This window comes from Pseudopipra pipra, chromosome 15 (assembly GCF_036250125.1).
Source record: "Pseudopipra pipra isolate bDixPip1 chromosome 15, bDixPip1.hap1, whole genome shotgun sequence".
NCBI lineage: Eukaryota > Metazoa > Chordata > Aves > Passeriformes > Pipridae > Pseudopipra > Pseudopipra pipra.
The window spans coordinates 18261108-18276522 of NC_087563.1; the positions used below are offsets into that span (position 1 = coordinate 18261108).

Sequence of the window (15415 nt, forward strand, 5' to 3'; positions counted from 1 at the left end):
GAACCCTTCACAACGAAGAAGAAATGGATCCAGAAGGGTGGAACTGGGAGAGAAGTGGCCAAAAATATTTTCATTGGGGAAAGGAAGGGAAAAAAAAAAAGCCAAGCAAGCATGACACCAGCTTTTCTCTCCAATGTATACAGCTTGCAATTATTAAAAAAGAGTGAATCCTCCAAATTTTCTATGAATTCAGCAAAAAAGAACTATTACAGTGAAAATATATATCTAGATGACCCAGAAATTACCGAATTTAAAAAAAAGGAAAAAAAGGGGGGAGGAGGGTGAAAGAAAAGACAAAGCATTTAATCAGAAACAGCTATGCAGGAAAAAGTTCATTTTGATAAAAAGATGCTTTTGATTTATAAAATTAACATGGAAACATTTCAGCTGTTTCTACTGCAATAGCTGCACTCTAATTTGGGAGACAGGAAGCTTGAAAGTGTTTTGCATGTGCTTCAGCCAGGTCTGAATTTGATCTTTGAATTTCAAAAAAGACAAAATAGAAACTAACAATTTTTCTTCTTTACTTTAAATTGGGTTTTCTCTGCTTAGCCTCCTTAAGTCAGAAGGCTAATATAAAATCTTAACTGTCGAATTTTTATTCAAAACTTCTCCTTCCTCAAACGTAAAGTAGCCTAAGAGCAGACAGAATGGATTTTGAAGAAAGTATTTTTCAAAAATTCAGTAAAACAAATTCTCTGGAGTTTCTCCAGAGAGCCTCAGATTAAACATGAGCCACATTTTAATTAATTCTGTATGCAACAGCCTTCGGCATCTGTCAGACCCACAGCTCGACTTTCCAACAGATTCAGTGTCTGGACACTCCCAAAGACACTTGCCCTTCAAATGCATCTTTGTGCAGCAATTTAATTTGTCCCAGCTCTTGGCAGCATCACTCACATTCATCACAGAGTTGATCTCAGCCACTGCCTCATCGTCCGTGGGGAACTGGTAGATCTGCACTCCATTGCTCACCAGCTCGCTCATGATCTTGATCTTGAACTTGTGCAGCTCGCTCTTGGAGATGGTGTCTGCCTTGGCAATGATGGGGATGATGTTCACCTGAGCAGGGAGGGAGGAAGGACACACCCCCAGCTGAGCAGCCGTGTCGGGGTGACCCGGGTCCTGCCCCACTGGCTGCTTTACATGTACACTTCCCATTTCCCAAAACCACCGCGGGGCTGTGTTTGCTCAGGAGTTGCAGCCCAGCCCAGCTGAACACTAGAGGGAAGAGTTTTCCAGCACGATTAGGCTACAGGGCTTCAGACAAACCACCCACCCTGCTAAGTGCACAAGAGCAGATCAAAGCTCTGCTCTGCCCATGTATCGTGTTGCACACATCAGAGACAGGGGAACTGTCACATTCCTGCTGTCACCCCTCCACTCTGGCTGTGCTGACAGGCCCCTTTAGCAGGCAAGCACAAGGCTGAAACGCTGCACTGAGCTGATGGAGCCTGCCCGTGCTCAAGCAGAGAGAGCAGGGACTCCTCAGGTTTCTGGCAGTACCTGTGGATCCTCCCCAGGGACTCCCTGAGCCTCTGGGAGAGAATCACACCTCGGGCACGCTGTGTGGGTTACATGGACCACTCAGGGGAGGTGCAGAGTGCCACACAGCAGACTGGAGATCTGCTTTCATGCTGCTCTTGCTCAGCTTTGGTTTCACATCAGCCAGCAGTCTCCATACCCCACACAGCTTCATCAGCACAGGCTTCAAAGCCACCCACAAGCTGCAGGGTGGGGAGGTCCCCCTGTCCCCAGTACCCACCATGATCAAGAGTAAATGAGGGCCACATCCCACATCCTTCAGGTGGGATGGGGCTCACTGTGGCCTCGTGCTTGAGAGAGCTACAGCAGGGCAGGACCTGTCACAGGAACCTCTGTTAGACAATGCTGCTGTGCCCAGAAAAGCCAAGTGTGATACTGCAAACCCCTGCTAAACAAACAACAACAGAACTCCTCTGTCTGAACAGCAGCCAAATTCAGAGCAGTAAAACACAAGAATTCAGACAAATAAGGGGAAAGTCTGATTTGCCATCTAACATTTCCCGACAGCCAACGCTTTTTGTCCTACAGAGCTGAAATTCATAGCAGCCAGCTGGTCTCCAATGGGTGCCCATTAAAATAAATGGCCTCACTTTCCCAGCTCAAGTTCTCTTTGTAGCTCAGTGTTTTTTCCATTCTCCTCGGGTTCCCCACCCCCGGCTCTGCTTTAGCACTCAGAAACACAAGAGCATTTACTTGCTACAAATGAAGATAGTCTCAATTTGCTCACTGCAAATTTATCTGAGAGACTAAATTCCTTTTTTTCAGCCACTGACCTGGCCTCTTTTACCAAGGACCACAAGCCCCCCAGAAGAAGGCCTGCTGCTCACTGCACTGCTCAGCAGGTCCATGTCCTCCTCACAAGGGTAACAGGGCCATGGCCACAGCTGGGTCCCTCGCTGGCCTGCTGAGGGCTGAGCAGGAGCCACATCTGCAGAAAAAGGGTCAGCTCAGGGCTCACGTGCCCCCCGCTCTGGAGTGGGATCTGCCAGGGGACAGGCACTGCCAGGGAGCTGGGCTGGGCACTCTGCAGCCAGCCAGGCACGTCCCATCTACCTACAACCACTTCGGGAGATACTTCTGCCCTCTGCCTGTAACTAAATATCCCAAACAACAGCTGGCCATGAGCTCAGCCGAACAGATATTGTTTTACAGTACAATGGAAGATTTTGTTTACAGAACAGCTTTACCCGGAAGGGGTTTTGTAAATTTTACACTAAAAGTAAGATTTGTTATTGAAATCATCACACAGATTCAAGAGCCTGCCCAGCACCTGATGCCATGCCACTGGTGGGCTAAAGCAAAGGTGGAACCAAGCCAGGGCCCTCCAAACTCTCTGTTAAACCAGGCTCAGAGGCTGAGCCAGCAGAGCACAGGCAAAGCATTGCCTCTGATCCACCTTTCACCTCCATGGGCTCTGCTCTTCAGCTGCAGAACAGGGCTACCAGCCACGTGAAGCTGCCCGAGAGGCAGGCCCAGGGTCAGGAGTGTTCCACAGCAGGGCATGTCCCCTCTGCTCAGCCACAGCCACCACTCACTGTCACCACCAAGAGGGGACAGAACTGCCTGGGGGCTGCTGGCACCCCCTGCCCACACTGCCCCAGCACCACTGGGGAGTGCAGGGGGAAAGGGGCACGAGGCTGCCATGCACAAGCCTTTAGGGAGCGCCTGGAAAGCACCCCAGTAACCTGGGATGACACTGGTGCAGAAATGCAACATAAATCCCAAAAATATCAATGGGCTCTACTTGCTCAGTCACTTCCACGTGCCCACCTGTGCGAGGCCACCACAGCAGGAAACCCAGGATGTTCTCATGCCGTGGCAAGAAGGGATAAAATGACTCCTGACAGGTCTATTTAAGTGGAAGTTTAGAAACATAAAAAGCTTGCGTGTGCACAAAGTTTTCATCTCTGCACAAGTACAAAGGATTTATTTTGGTACTACCCAAGGACCACATTAAAGGCAGCCACAGGGAGATGTGAAAAGTAGGGAATGCAGAAGGAAAAGAAGAGAAATGCTTTGTGGGACCACCAGCACCAAGGGGAATCGTGCAAAAGCTTTCCTCCAAACATATTTCTGGGAACATGTAATGCTGGCACTGCACCAAGAGACAAGAGTTTATTAAGGGAAAGTTTTCGGATTCCTGATGAAGTCAGTGTAACAGGCACTACAGTTACAAACAGCCCACTGCAATGGGAAGCCAGTGCCTGCTCTGGGCTGGGGCCAAGGAAAAGCAGGCCTGAGCCCCAGGCAGGGAGGGCAAGGAGCAGGGACTGTAGCAGGGGGAACTCTGCCTGCCAGGAAAGTCCAACAGAGCTGCACATGAACAGCAGCCAGAGAAGAGAGTGCTCCCTCTGTGCAATCCAGGGTCCTGCCCTGCCTGACCTCTGTAGGGTGATCAGCACCTGCCACCTGAAAGGAACCACCTTGCTGCCAAAACACTGCTCTGAAAGACAGGAAACTCTTGAGAAGAAAACAAGAGATGCTGCTGCCACCAGTGACCTTTGAAGCCTCCTGCAGCTCCCTAGAAACCAGCTGGAACACCCAAAAGTGTGTCAGAAACTTGCTCTGAGCTGCAGGAACATCAGCAAGTAGCCAGTTAAATAACCACTGCCCCGCAAGGCAGAACATCTTATGCACAAAGAAACAACCCCCCCAGCTAGACCCTCTCATGACCCACTTTAAGGATTCCTGTGACCTTGAGAATCCTCACCCTATTTACACTTTCAGAAGACACTGTGATCTATCCAGATCACCTGGCACTGCCAGCAGTGACAGCTCACACACTCCCCGTGCACCAACACACACAAATCTTCTCCTCAGCCCTTGTCTCCTCAGCACTGACCACCACCTTAGGACATCTTCAGTTTTGGTGGCTCCCAGCCCCTCTGTCCCTGCTGACAGGTCAGGACAGCAAAGGTGGCTCCAGTTTCCACAGTTCAGCTGTTGGAGCTGGAAGGCTTCCTCACCTGCACAGCTGATAAAGCTGCAGCTGATGGCTTTATAAATACCAACTAATCTGGGTAAGATTCTTACAGAGAGGGACGCTCTAGAATTTACACAACCAACCTGAAAACAGGTTTTTCCTGACATTCTTCAGAAAAGTCTATGAGAAAACAAGCACAGGACCTCAGCAACCACCAGCAGACAAAGCTTTACCAGAGTCCTAAAAATGGCCCAGCTGCCATGCAGGAGTCCAGCACTTACATGAAAGGAACTAAACTTCCACGTGACAATCAGGACCAACAGAAGCATTCCAGAAAGAGAGTCCGTGGTCTCCACTGCCTTACCTTGCTATCCAGCTTCTTCATTGTCACCAGGTCCAAGGACTTGAGCGAGTGCCCCGTGGGGGTGATGAAGTACAGGCAGACGTGGATCCTCGTGTCGTGGTAGTTGAAGAGGGACCGGCGGATCTTCAGCTCTTCTTGCAAATAGTTTTCAAACTGCGTATCAATGTACTCTACGATCGGCCTGTAACTAAAACCAGCCCATTAGCAACCAGAGACTGCAACAGCTTAAGGGCTTCAGGAGTTCTCCTGGACATTCCATGCTGTCACTTAAAGCGGAGTTACGAGACTCAAACAATTTAGCCTTTCAACAGGAAATGTGTGGTGTTTACACACAGACCTCATAATCCAAAGGTTGCTGGAGATTCCTGAGGCTGCACTGCAAAGTCTAAGGACAGTGGGGCATGGAAAGATGACTACTTGCCCAGACCAAACTCTGCCCACATCTCAGGGCTGAGCCATCTGGCTTAGCAATGCAACGTGACAAGGAGAGACCTTGGAGTCCCAGAAGCCTTTACCTGGGGCTTGAACAAAACATTTGTGTAATTAAATGAGACAAGTCCAGAAACACCAAGCACTGCCACAACAGATAATTCCTGACCCTGCACTGAGGACAGCCTGTTAACTGCTCACACTGCTGGAAGACACCATTCCCTGCTGGAAAGACCTCCTACGACCCCTCTTTTCGTCTCTTCACCCAATCCCCTCTACGTCCAGCCCCCAGCCCCAGAGCCAGCACTGCTCTGTACCAGCAGCAGCTCTGCAGTGCTGCGGGCAGACCCGCAGGCAGCCCGTGGGGAAGCACCAGAGGAAGCCCCTAAAGGCCGAGCAGATGGCACGAGACCTGCCTTTCATCTTTATTGATCTGATCCCCGAACCCGACGGCGTCCACGATGGTGAGCTTCAGGTGCACGTTGCTCTCCTGCAGGTCGTAGGTGCGGGGCCGCAGCCGCACCGCGCTCTCGTAGTGACTCGCCTCCTCCGTCTCAAACGTGGTGTTGAACAGGGTGTTCATCAGGGTGGATTTCCCAATGCCAGTCTCACCTAGGAAGGACAAATCATCGGCTCACTGCAGCATGGGTTCGTCACAGGTGCCTCAAAGCACGTTAATTAGAGAGCAGAGTAATTTATACTGTGAAAGGTGGCTACGAATCACTCGTGGACAGACAGGTAATTGTCACACGGGATCTGCCCTCCTGAAGGTCTCCCATGCTCAATGCAAAGCCAGCACAGAGCACTTGGGTCTCATCTCCCAGTGAGTATCAGAGAGCACAGCAAAACACACCATTTTCCTCTCCGTGTTCCCTGACTTTGCTTGGGACTCTGCACTAGAGAAGCTCTGGAGAGCACAATTTTAGGAGCCATTGAAGGATGCCTGGGATGCATCACAAAAAGCTACATCTCAGAATATTTGGCTGACAAGCTGTTTGTGAGCCAGAAAGGCTTTGAACTGCTGCTCCTCGTAACAAAACCAGACTCTGATCATTTCCAGATTGGCCAACAAGGAACCCCATTTAAACTGCTCCTTCCCTGCACACAGAACCATTGGCCACAGCAGTGAACAGAGGCAAAACCCAAGGAGACAACCTGCTACTCCCTGCTCATTTCCCAGGCAGTCCATCCTGCTACCACTTCAGCAGAGACAGGCACTGCTGAGGAGCCCTGCAGCAGATACCCTGCTGGGAGAGCAGGAGGGGGAGCAAAGTTCTGTTCCAGGGAGATGCCATGCCTGCTGCCAAGGGCTTTGGACTCTTCCCTTCTTCCAGCACCACAGGAGGATAAACACCTCACATTGCTCAGAGCAGGGCAGAGGCACATACTGCTTCCTACCAGCTGTGGCTGAGAGTTGTGCAAGAAAACAATGCCAGCTGGTGCTCCAGATTATTCTGAGAGGAGATATATGGAGAATTCACTACTGATGTCAGCTGCATTCTCCTCTTCACTTGTGGGCACTGTTGGGAGCAGGAACTGGCAAACAGGGTGGAGCTTTTTCTTTCTTGTCCAAAAAAACCCCAAAGGCCAGATGAGAATGTAAGAGTATCCATTCTGGTATCCCCAAGAATGATACTGATTAAAACCATATTGCCCACTGCTGCAGTTACCCTTCTGCTAAAGAACAAGTCTATGAAGTTCAAGACTGTGATTCCAGCCATGCTCTTTACTTGTGGTGTGGATATGCCAGAGTGGCTTGGGTATGGCACAGGCACCTTCTCAAAGCTGTCAGGTTGCCAATGAACAGTCGACACAAAGCCACAGGAGCTGCTGTCTCTGGATGTCTTTTTGCTGGTCTAGCAGGTCACACTTCAGACCCCATCCACCATACAAGAACCAGCCAAATCAAAAATAATGCTCATCTCATCACTGGAAGCAATTTGTCTCTAGTACTCCAGGCAGGATTGCCTGCTAGATCATCAATACCAAAGGTAAAACCCATGAATATAATGAGGTTATTTTAAAGTCAGCCCCTTGCACGCACTCACAATCTCCCAGGTAAATGCACTACAATCAGTAAGAACAGGAACACTCCCCCTCCCTTTCCTAGCATAGAGGTGACCATGCTTCAAGCCCTCTGACCCACCTGGGAAGGCATTGACCAGGCACAGCTCAGACACAAACCTCTTATTCCCAGATTTGGGGTGCAGGTTTACACTCAGAAATGACCAAGGTACCACCAGCAGCTCTCAGCTAATCCATGGTGCATCTCACTGCATCTATCTGGACATCATATTCACCAAGAGCTGCTCGTGCCAGCCACCCCAGTTTGCAAATGGAAATACTTTACTTGCCATACACAGTCTTCCCTTAATTCCTTCCTATTGCAAAGCTGCTGCAGTGGAGGGGATGAGCAATTCCTCACTGGTTACGGAAATTCTCCTGCTTTGACTCAATGTGATTTTAAGGGAGTTTGGCATTTCTGACTCGCTTAAGTCACTGCCAAGGCTTGTGGCACAGCAGGAGACACCAGAAACCCTGGCCCCAAGCTCAGCCCGTGTGTGCTCGCAGAGGACTGTGCTCACCCACACAGAGGATGTTGAAGCTGAAGCCCTGGGTGACAGACTTGCTGACCAGCTGATCCGGGAGGCTGTCGAAGCCCACATGGCCCCCCAGGGAAAGGTTCCTCTTCTCTTCATTCTGGTAGGGAGAAGAAGCCAGATTAGCAAACTGCACTGAGATGGCAAATCAGGTTGATGAGGCCCAAGACCAGGACTACCCACCCTCCTGGGCACTGCACAGCCACCCACACAAACCCCAGCACTGCCCTCAAGAGCTTGTGTGCTGGCACACCACAGCACAACCCCAAACAGCCACCAACAACAGGAGAGAGGGTGTACAACACTGATCTCTGGAGGGAACTGGGAGACTAAGCTACCGAGATCCAAAGAAAACACCAATGTGAGCTCCAGCTCCATGCAGCTGGGAGGGATCAGCAAAGGACACCCCACCACTGCGTGCTTTAGCACCCATTTCTCCTCAGCTTTTTTGATTTCATTTTCTGAAACCTTCCAGCACTGAATTCAGCTTGACAGCCTCTGCATTTCCCCCAAGCACTGATCTTCTTCCCTCTGCTGTTGCCACCACAGCGTGCTCTGTTTGCTCAGGGGGTGCTGCTCCCGCAGGCAGGGCGAGGAACCCTCTTGCTTTACCATCTGTGACCACGGTTTTCCACCCTTCCTCTGCTGTTCCTGTTCCTGCCTCCCCCGTGTGCACTTTGTTCTCCCTTCTGTCTCCTCCCTCCCCCAGATCACCTGTAGAAGCTTTGCTCAGGAACTCAGACAATAAAATCTGAGGAGACAGCCACTCTGTGACCTGTGCTGTACAGAAAGGCAGAGCAGAGCAGCTATAAAATCCAGCAGCTATAAAATCCAGCAAAAAGGAGCTGACAGAAGGATAATTTCTGTTTCCAGTGGTTAAAAACAGGAAAGTTTAGATTTGCACAAATATATCAACAGATTTGCCACCTCTGCACAACCAAGCAAGGCTGTCTGAACCCAGGGGCCAGCCCACAGCCCCTGCAGCCCCTCAGGCACTCTCACCCATCCCTGGAGAGGCAAGGAGAAGGGATTTCAGAGCACCATCCACTCACCCCCACAGTTTCTTTGGTAAATGACTGTTTTCCTTAATCACCAGCACACAGAGAAGATGGGGACAGAAAAAATGTCTGCCCTTGGCCTAGCTCTGCTTCTTCTGTCTGTTCCTGGCAACTGGAACTTAACGTTTCAGCACTAAGTCTGTGAGACAGGACCATCCCTGAGAAGAGCCTAAGCTGCCTGTCAAACTTTAAATTAAGTCAAGAGGAAAATAAAAGAACTGACGTGATAAGCCTTGCCTATTGCTCTGTGCCTGCAGTAAGATTGTTAAACAAAACACAAACCTTTGTTCAACTGCATCTCGAGTCAAAGCCTTCTTCAGCTCTGCCTTTGGCAGAACAAATATTCTCAGCTTTGTAAAATAAACCATTTAAATCACAAGAACAACTTGTGAACAGCTGAAGCAGCTCTATGCCTCACAAACAAACCTTCTGGCTGTCCTGGTTAGCATTTGGTACCCATTTTCAGATGATTTCAGCCCAGTGCTCTCCTAAGGGACTCCCTGGACAGAAACACAACCCAATCATAGCTGGGCTCCTGTGATCCAACCTGTTTCATCCCACCAGGACTGATCACACTCACTAAGCACAAATTGCAATCAGTTACAGTTCCCCTGTGCAACCGAGGGCAGCAATTAAGGTTTTAAGGTGCCAAGAGTTTAGGTGAATTAAAAATAACAAAGGGCCCCTAAGACAGGGGGATCTTCATGTTTAACTTTCTTCCACGCATCTGTCAGCACATGGAGATGCTAAAGGTCAGACTCCAGAGCACTGGGAGAAAAGTGAGCCTGTGTTGCTCCAGGCAGCCCAGTGCTGAGCTGTGCCTGTGCCATGGGATGGTGCAGTCACACAGGGAAGGGGAACTGGGGACACATGTGTGCTGGGGAGGGACTCAGAGCTGTTCAGGTTTGGTTTTCCCCTCAGGAACAGGCTGTCACAAGGCACAGGAAGCCACTGCAGGCACCAGCAGAGCTCGGGGGGCTTCCTTGGGCTCTCAGCCCATTCCCTCAGCCCCCCCTTCCCCGTGTCCCTCTGAGCCACCACCATACAGAGCTTAAAATGCCAGTTCCCACCACTGCAATGCGGTGACAGCCGAGAGCCGTTCCCACAGAAAGTCACCCCGTTTGATGGTTACACTTTGTGTCTTTTCATTGGAAATAATAAACAAAAACAAGCAAACAAAAACACAAACTAGAAGCCTGGGATGACATTTTGGATGGGAAATAAATAAAGGCTGCCGATGGCTATGATTAGGCTGAAAGTGCCCGAGGCTGGGAGGAGGTTTCCAGGCAACAGGCAGCACCACTGCTCGAGATTTTAAAATAGGCTCCAGCTCAGCAAGGCTGCATTTAAATAGGCTCCAGCCAGGCAAGGCTGCATTGAGAACTCAGTCATGCTTTGGCTGCTGGAAACCCAAACGTGGCCACACAGGGCTTCTTCTCTTCTTTTTTTGGCTTTCAGTTGCTGTTCATTACGGGACAGGAATACACTTACTCAAAACTGCTCTCATCTCTCAAAGCTGCTAAACCAACGAGACAGACCTCAATGAAACATTTCTGCCAGTGACCTTGAAATGCAGTTTCCTTCTATTTCTGTAAGCAGCAATAATAATCTGGTTCAAGTTCAAGGCACTGCCGATACCAAAGCAGAAAACCATTTGCTGTGCTTGCAGGGCGTTCAGCTGTCACTCAGCTCCAAGGGGATTTTGCTGTGTTAGGACAAACAATGCTAACAGCTGCTGGGAAGTAATAAGATTAAGAAAAGAAAGAAAGGGGAAAAAAGTTTTCACTGTTTTATTCTTTTCCTCCAATCCATCGAGCTCACAAACCTGAGAGCCTTGTGAACACAACCACTACTTGTGCTCACTGGTGGTGTTTGGTGTGCTGACCTGCCTGGGGAGGAGCCTGGCCACCATCCTGACCAGCCACCCCAAGTGACCTGTCCTTTTGGCAGCTCCCACACTCCCAGGATGGCTCAAGGACAGCTTGACACAGTTCACCTGCTAGTAAAGACAAGGTCACCTCCACATTGAATCCTTTCCAGCAGAAGCAGCCAGCCTGCAAGGCTCAGCATAAATAATCAATCCAGAGCACAAATGCTGCAATAAACGAGGGCAGCAGTAATGCAGCAATGGGGAGGGGGGGTTTGTTGGTTTTGTTTTAAACAAAAGGTAAGGATTTCAGTGGGAGTTTTTCCACACTTTGTGCCAGCAATGAGACTGTTCTGCAGGACAGGAGCTGGCAGGTTATGTGGCAGAGCCAGATGGGATCAGCCATGGCAAGAGCCAGGCAGGAACACAGCCCTGCTCTTTCCAGTTGCATTGCTCCCTGCAACATTCCTGCCCTCCCCAGCACCTGATGAGAACCAGGTCCCTCATCTCATGGTATGGGGAGACCACTCTCCTTCTTACCAGGCAAGAGCCCATCCTGGGTCTGCAAATAACCACGAGGCAGCTGACCTTTCCTGAAGCCCATTCCATCATTACACAACATGATAATTAAGAGTCTGCAATGGCTCTGAGTGGGAACTCCCACCACAAACAGCCACTGCAGCCCTGAACATCACTTCTTGGGTCAGTAATGATGGGCATCCCATGATGAGCAGCTAGCAGGGTTTAACTTGCAGCCTTTGAACGTGCTCTTCAAAGACTTCTGTGCCTTGAGCTGATCTTCAGGCTTGAAGCAGAGAGCCAAGGGGATAATTCATATTTTGAATCTGGAATTTTGTGGGAAATGAAAGATTCATCATAAGGTCAGAGCAGAATTTATGTATTTTCAAATCCAAAGTCCTTTAAATGTTTTCACAGACGCTCTGTCCAGGCAACAGGCACATGAATGGCTCCTGTGGGCACAGCCACAGGAACAACAGCCATCCCAGAGGGACAGCGATCTTCAGCTCTGGTTTGACAGAGACATCACAGAACCCTCCTCTTGGCATGCAGCAGAAACACACACATGCCCTTGGCAGCACAGATGGACACAATTAGCTGAGCACCCAGGAACTGAACCAAAACCTCCAAACACAGAGCTCCCAACCAGCTGCAAGGCACCAGCACCCCGGACACGCTGCGCTGGAGGCTGGGGGTGCATTTGGGATGCACAGTGGCACACTGGCCCACTCCTGTGGCATCAGCAGCACAAAGCTGTCCAGGGAACCAACAGCTGCACTTGGAACCCAGCCCAGCCTCCCAGGGCCATCCCCAGCAGGGTCCCCTGGCCGTGCCATGGGTGGCAGGGCTGGCACAGACAGAGCAGCGTCGTGGGCAGCTGCCACAAACCACATCCCCAGAGATGACAGGTTACTGGGCCCTTTACTGCAAGTCACACAAGAAAAGGCAGCAGAGAAGCACAATCACAGAGAACAAATCCAGATCCCTGTAAGAAGGTCAACACAGTATCATGTACTAATTAGGCTCTTCCTCGTAGACAGAGTGATTAAAGAAACCTGTGAGGAGAAGAGCACAGGCTACAGCAGCAAACTTGTGCCTACGGTTCTTCAAAAAATAAAACCTGCTCACAGTTTCTCTTCATGCTTCACCTCCAAATTTGCACCAGTTTCAATCTGCGTCATTACAGTTTTCATGGCTTCTTCCAGGAGAAGGGGTTTTATCACTGCCTGCACAGCCCAGGGGGATGTCAGCAGTGGGACCAGCTCCATGGTCAGCTGCCCCTCAGCTGCAGAGTGTTCTTTGCTGGGGCTCCTGGTACAGAGCAGGGCAGCTCAGTGCTTTTAGATGTGCTGCCCCTGCTCTCCTTAATTTCATCAGGAGCACCATGAACAGACTGGACCTTGGATAGAAAAGGCCACTCTGACATCAGTTGCTTAAAAAATATAAAATAAAATAGATGTCTAGGAGTATCACCTTTCAGTTAATCTCACACAGAAATTCTCCCTGGTGACATATGCTCATGTTTCCTGCTCAGACAACCCTCGGGTCTGTTTTCCTGAGTGACGCAGGTGACAGCATATGGGTAAACAAAAGTGTAATCCAATGCCACAATCATAAATGGGGATTTTTTTTTTTAAATGGTGATAGTTATTTTTAAGAACTTGGCATGATGGGAGCTGTAATGTAAACCCTGGGCCCAGCTACAGCAGACTCATCAGCATACAAGCAACTGGTGAATAGAACCACGAGGGAAAACCAAAAATCACATGGGTTAGCTGACAAACACTGAAGACTCCTGGACTTTTACCCTGAGGGACAGCACAGCACTTTTCTGTATCTGAGGTGCCCTTTCCCATTTCTACATCACAACAAAACACAAATGAGAAAGATAAACAGATGACTTTTTCCAAGGCAAAACAGTGAAGGCCTAGAGGGAAACAGGAGGGAAATTCAGTCCTTTCTTCTTTTTGCTACAGGAAAAGGGCTTACCCTTGAGCAGTGACCTTCTACCCAGAGGTGTCTGGTGCTTCCTAACAGTTCCTCGGGCACCTCTGTGCTGCCAACTCGGTGTCTCCCTGAGCTGCGTCCAGGCTGCAGCTCCCAACACCAGCCCCATGCAGCTGGAAGCACAGCAGTTCAGAGAACTTCTGTCTTCCAAGAGCTCACTAAGCAGATGTATTTCAGGTCCTTCTCTTCCCAGACTTTTTCCATTTACATTTTCCACATACACTCAGAAAACAGCAAGAGGCAACAACACAAGGTCTGCGTGGCACTTTTCCACAGTGCTTCATTTCCCACCACCAAGGCACACTTGTGTTTCCAAATTCCTCAATCCTGGGTGACATCATGACCTCACACAACACCAAATCCTCCAGCACTTACAGCACGGGTCCCCCTCCCACCTGGGTGCAGTGGGTATCTGTGTCACACCAATGCCCAGCACTGGGTATTCCCACGGGTACATTGCTTCCCACTGCAGCAGCACAGGTCTGCAGGCAGACCTGAGCCATGGAGCAGTGTGCCAGGCCTCCTGGAGCCATGGAGCAGTGTGCCAGGCACCCCAGAGCCATGGAGCAATGTGCCAGGCACCTCAGAACCATGGAGCAGTGTGCCAGGCACCCCAGAACCATGGGGCAGTGTGCCAGGCACCCCAGAACCATGGGGCAGTGTGCCAGGCACCCAGCAAAGCACAGAGCACAGACTCCATTTACAATCAAATCAAATGAAAGATAAACCAGCAGACAGATTGCAGCTCCCTGATCAGTGACTCGGAGAGCAGAGAGGAAGGCAGGGAAGGCTCTGCATGGCCAGGACACCCTGGCACAGCTCCCATGGCAGGACGGGCGGGCAGCGCTCCGAGGGGCCGGCTCAGCACCCGGCACAGCTGGGACTGTGCTGGGCACAAAACAATGACTTCACCTTCTTCATGCCCTGTCCACAATCCTCAACAGTGTGTGCAACACAGAGATTAATACATGGACCAGTGGGGTTTGGAGGATGCTACTCCTTGTCTCCTGAATGGAAGTGCATGGAACTGGCAAATTATTCAGTCCTGGTGCAGGGAGTCTCATTTTGCAGCTGAGCAGAGAAAGGACTGAGTGAGATTTGGCTGTTTGTTCAGTCCAAACAGAGCAAGCTGGTCCCATGTACAGGCTCACCCGTGCTGGCACCCAGCAGCTGCCCTGCCAGCCACAGGCACTGCCTGGCCCCTCTCAGGCCGGGCACTCCGGGCAGCACTTCCACAAACCACGGAGCAGAGGGGGCTGCTGCAGGGTCCAGCACGAGCAGGATCCCCAGCCCAACCCCACGACCTCCCAAATGCCCACCACTGTCAGATTCCTTATAAAGGTGCTTGTTTCTATCATCCTTTCACAAGTACATGCAGTCATGGAGCAGTTGAGTACTTGCCTAGAAACCTTTGGGCAAACAGTGTCAGAAGCCAAATTCAGCTTCTTTGCCCAAGCAGGCACTCCCTGGGGCCTGGCCCAGCTTCTGGATCAATGCAGAAAAATCTGACAAATCACCTCTCTCAGGAGATCCTCTCCATCTCTGAATATTGGCTCAACAAATGCCACTTGACATTTGCAAAGCAACAGCAGCGAGTGCAGACTCACTGTTTCCATGAAGAAAACATTCCTTTTTCTTGCTCAGAGCTGAGGGGCAGTTACCAGCAACATCACATTTGATGTTTGGAAAACACCTCTATGGTGCAAGCAACATTCAAAACAGATGCTATCACACATCAAAATATTATCTGTCTTGTACTCACAGGCCAAAGACTATTAGATGTATAACAGCACCAATGAATGAGCTTGCACTTTGCAGTCTACTAAGCCAAAAGAGATGGCCTCAGAGAGGTAATGAGACCAGATTTTAGGCTGCCTAACAACAGTCAGAGGACTCTGAGCACAGTAAATTTTAACAGAGGGCTTCAGTGTAGGCATGGCTTCATGGGTGCCTTTGGCACTGGAGATGAAATGAAGCACCCTCAGCTGGGGCTGGCCAGGGGAGCTCTCAGCACCTCTTAGGCTAAAGTTGTCATATCTAATGCCACTTAATCTCAGATTTGCAGAGTGCAAGCACACATTCCACCTTGAAGGTTTTCAGTTA

General features: G+C 50.1%; 1 protein-coding gene across 5 annotated transcripts in view; it reads right to left on the minus strand.

Moving 5' to 3' along the window:
• SEPTIN8 (septin 8) overlaps positions 1–15415 on the minus strand; it is a 40252-nt gene that overhangs the window by 15449 nt on the left and 9388 nt on the right. For 4 of the 5 annotated variants that reach the window (XM_064672275.1, XM_064672274.1, XM_064672277.1 and 1 more), the window contains exons 2-5: positions 7847–7961; positions 5678–5873; positions 4833–5019; positions 901–1062 (exon numbers count right to left, since the gene is read on the minus strand). In XM_064672275.1, coding sequence (XP_064528345.1) covers positions 901–1062; positions 4833–5019; positions 5678–5873; positions 7847–7961 — 660 coding nt within the window. The remainder of the gene's footprint in view (positions 1–900; positions 1063–4832; positions 5020–5677; positions 5874–7846; positions 7962–15415) is intronic. The other variant, XM_064672276.1, reaches the window with a different exon arrangement.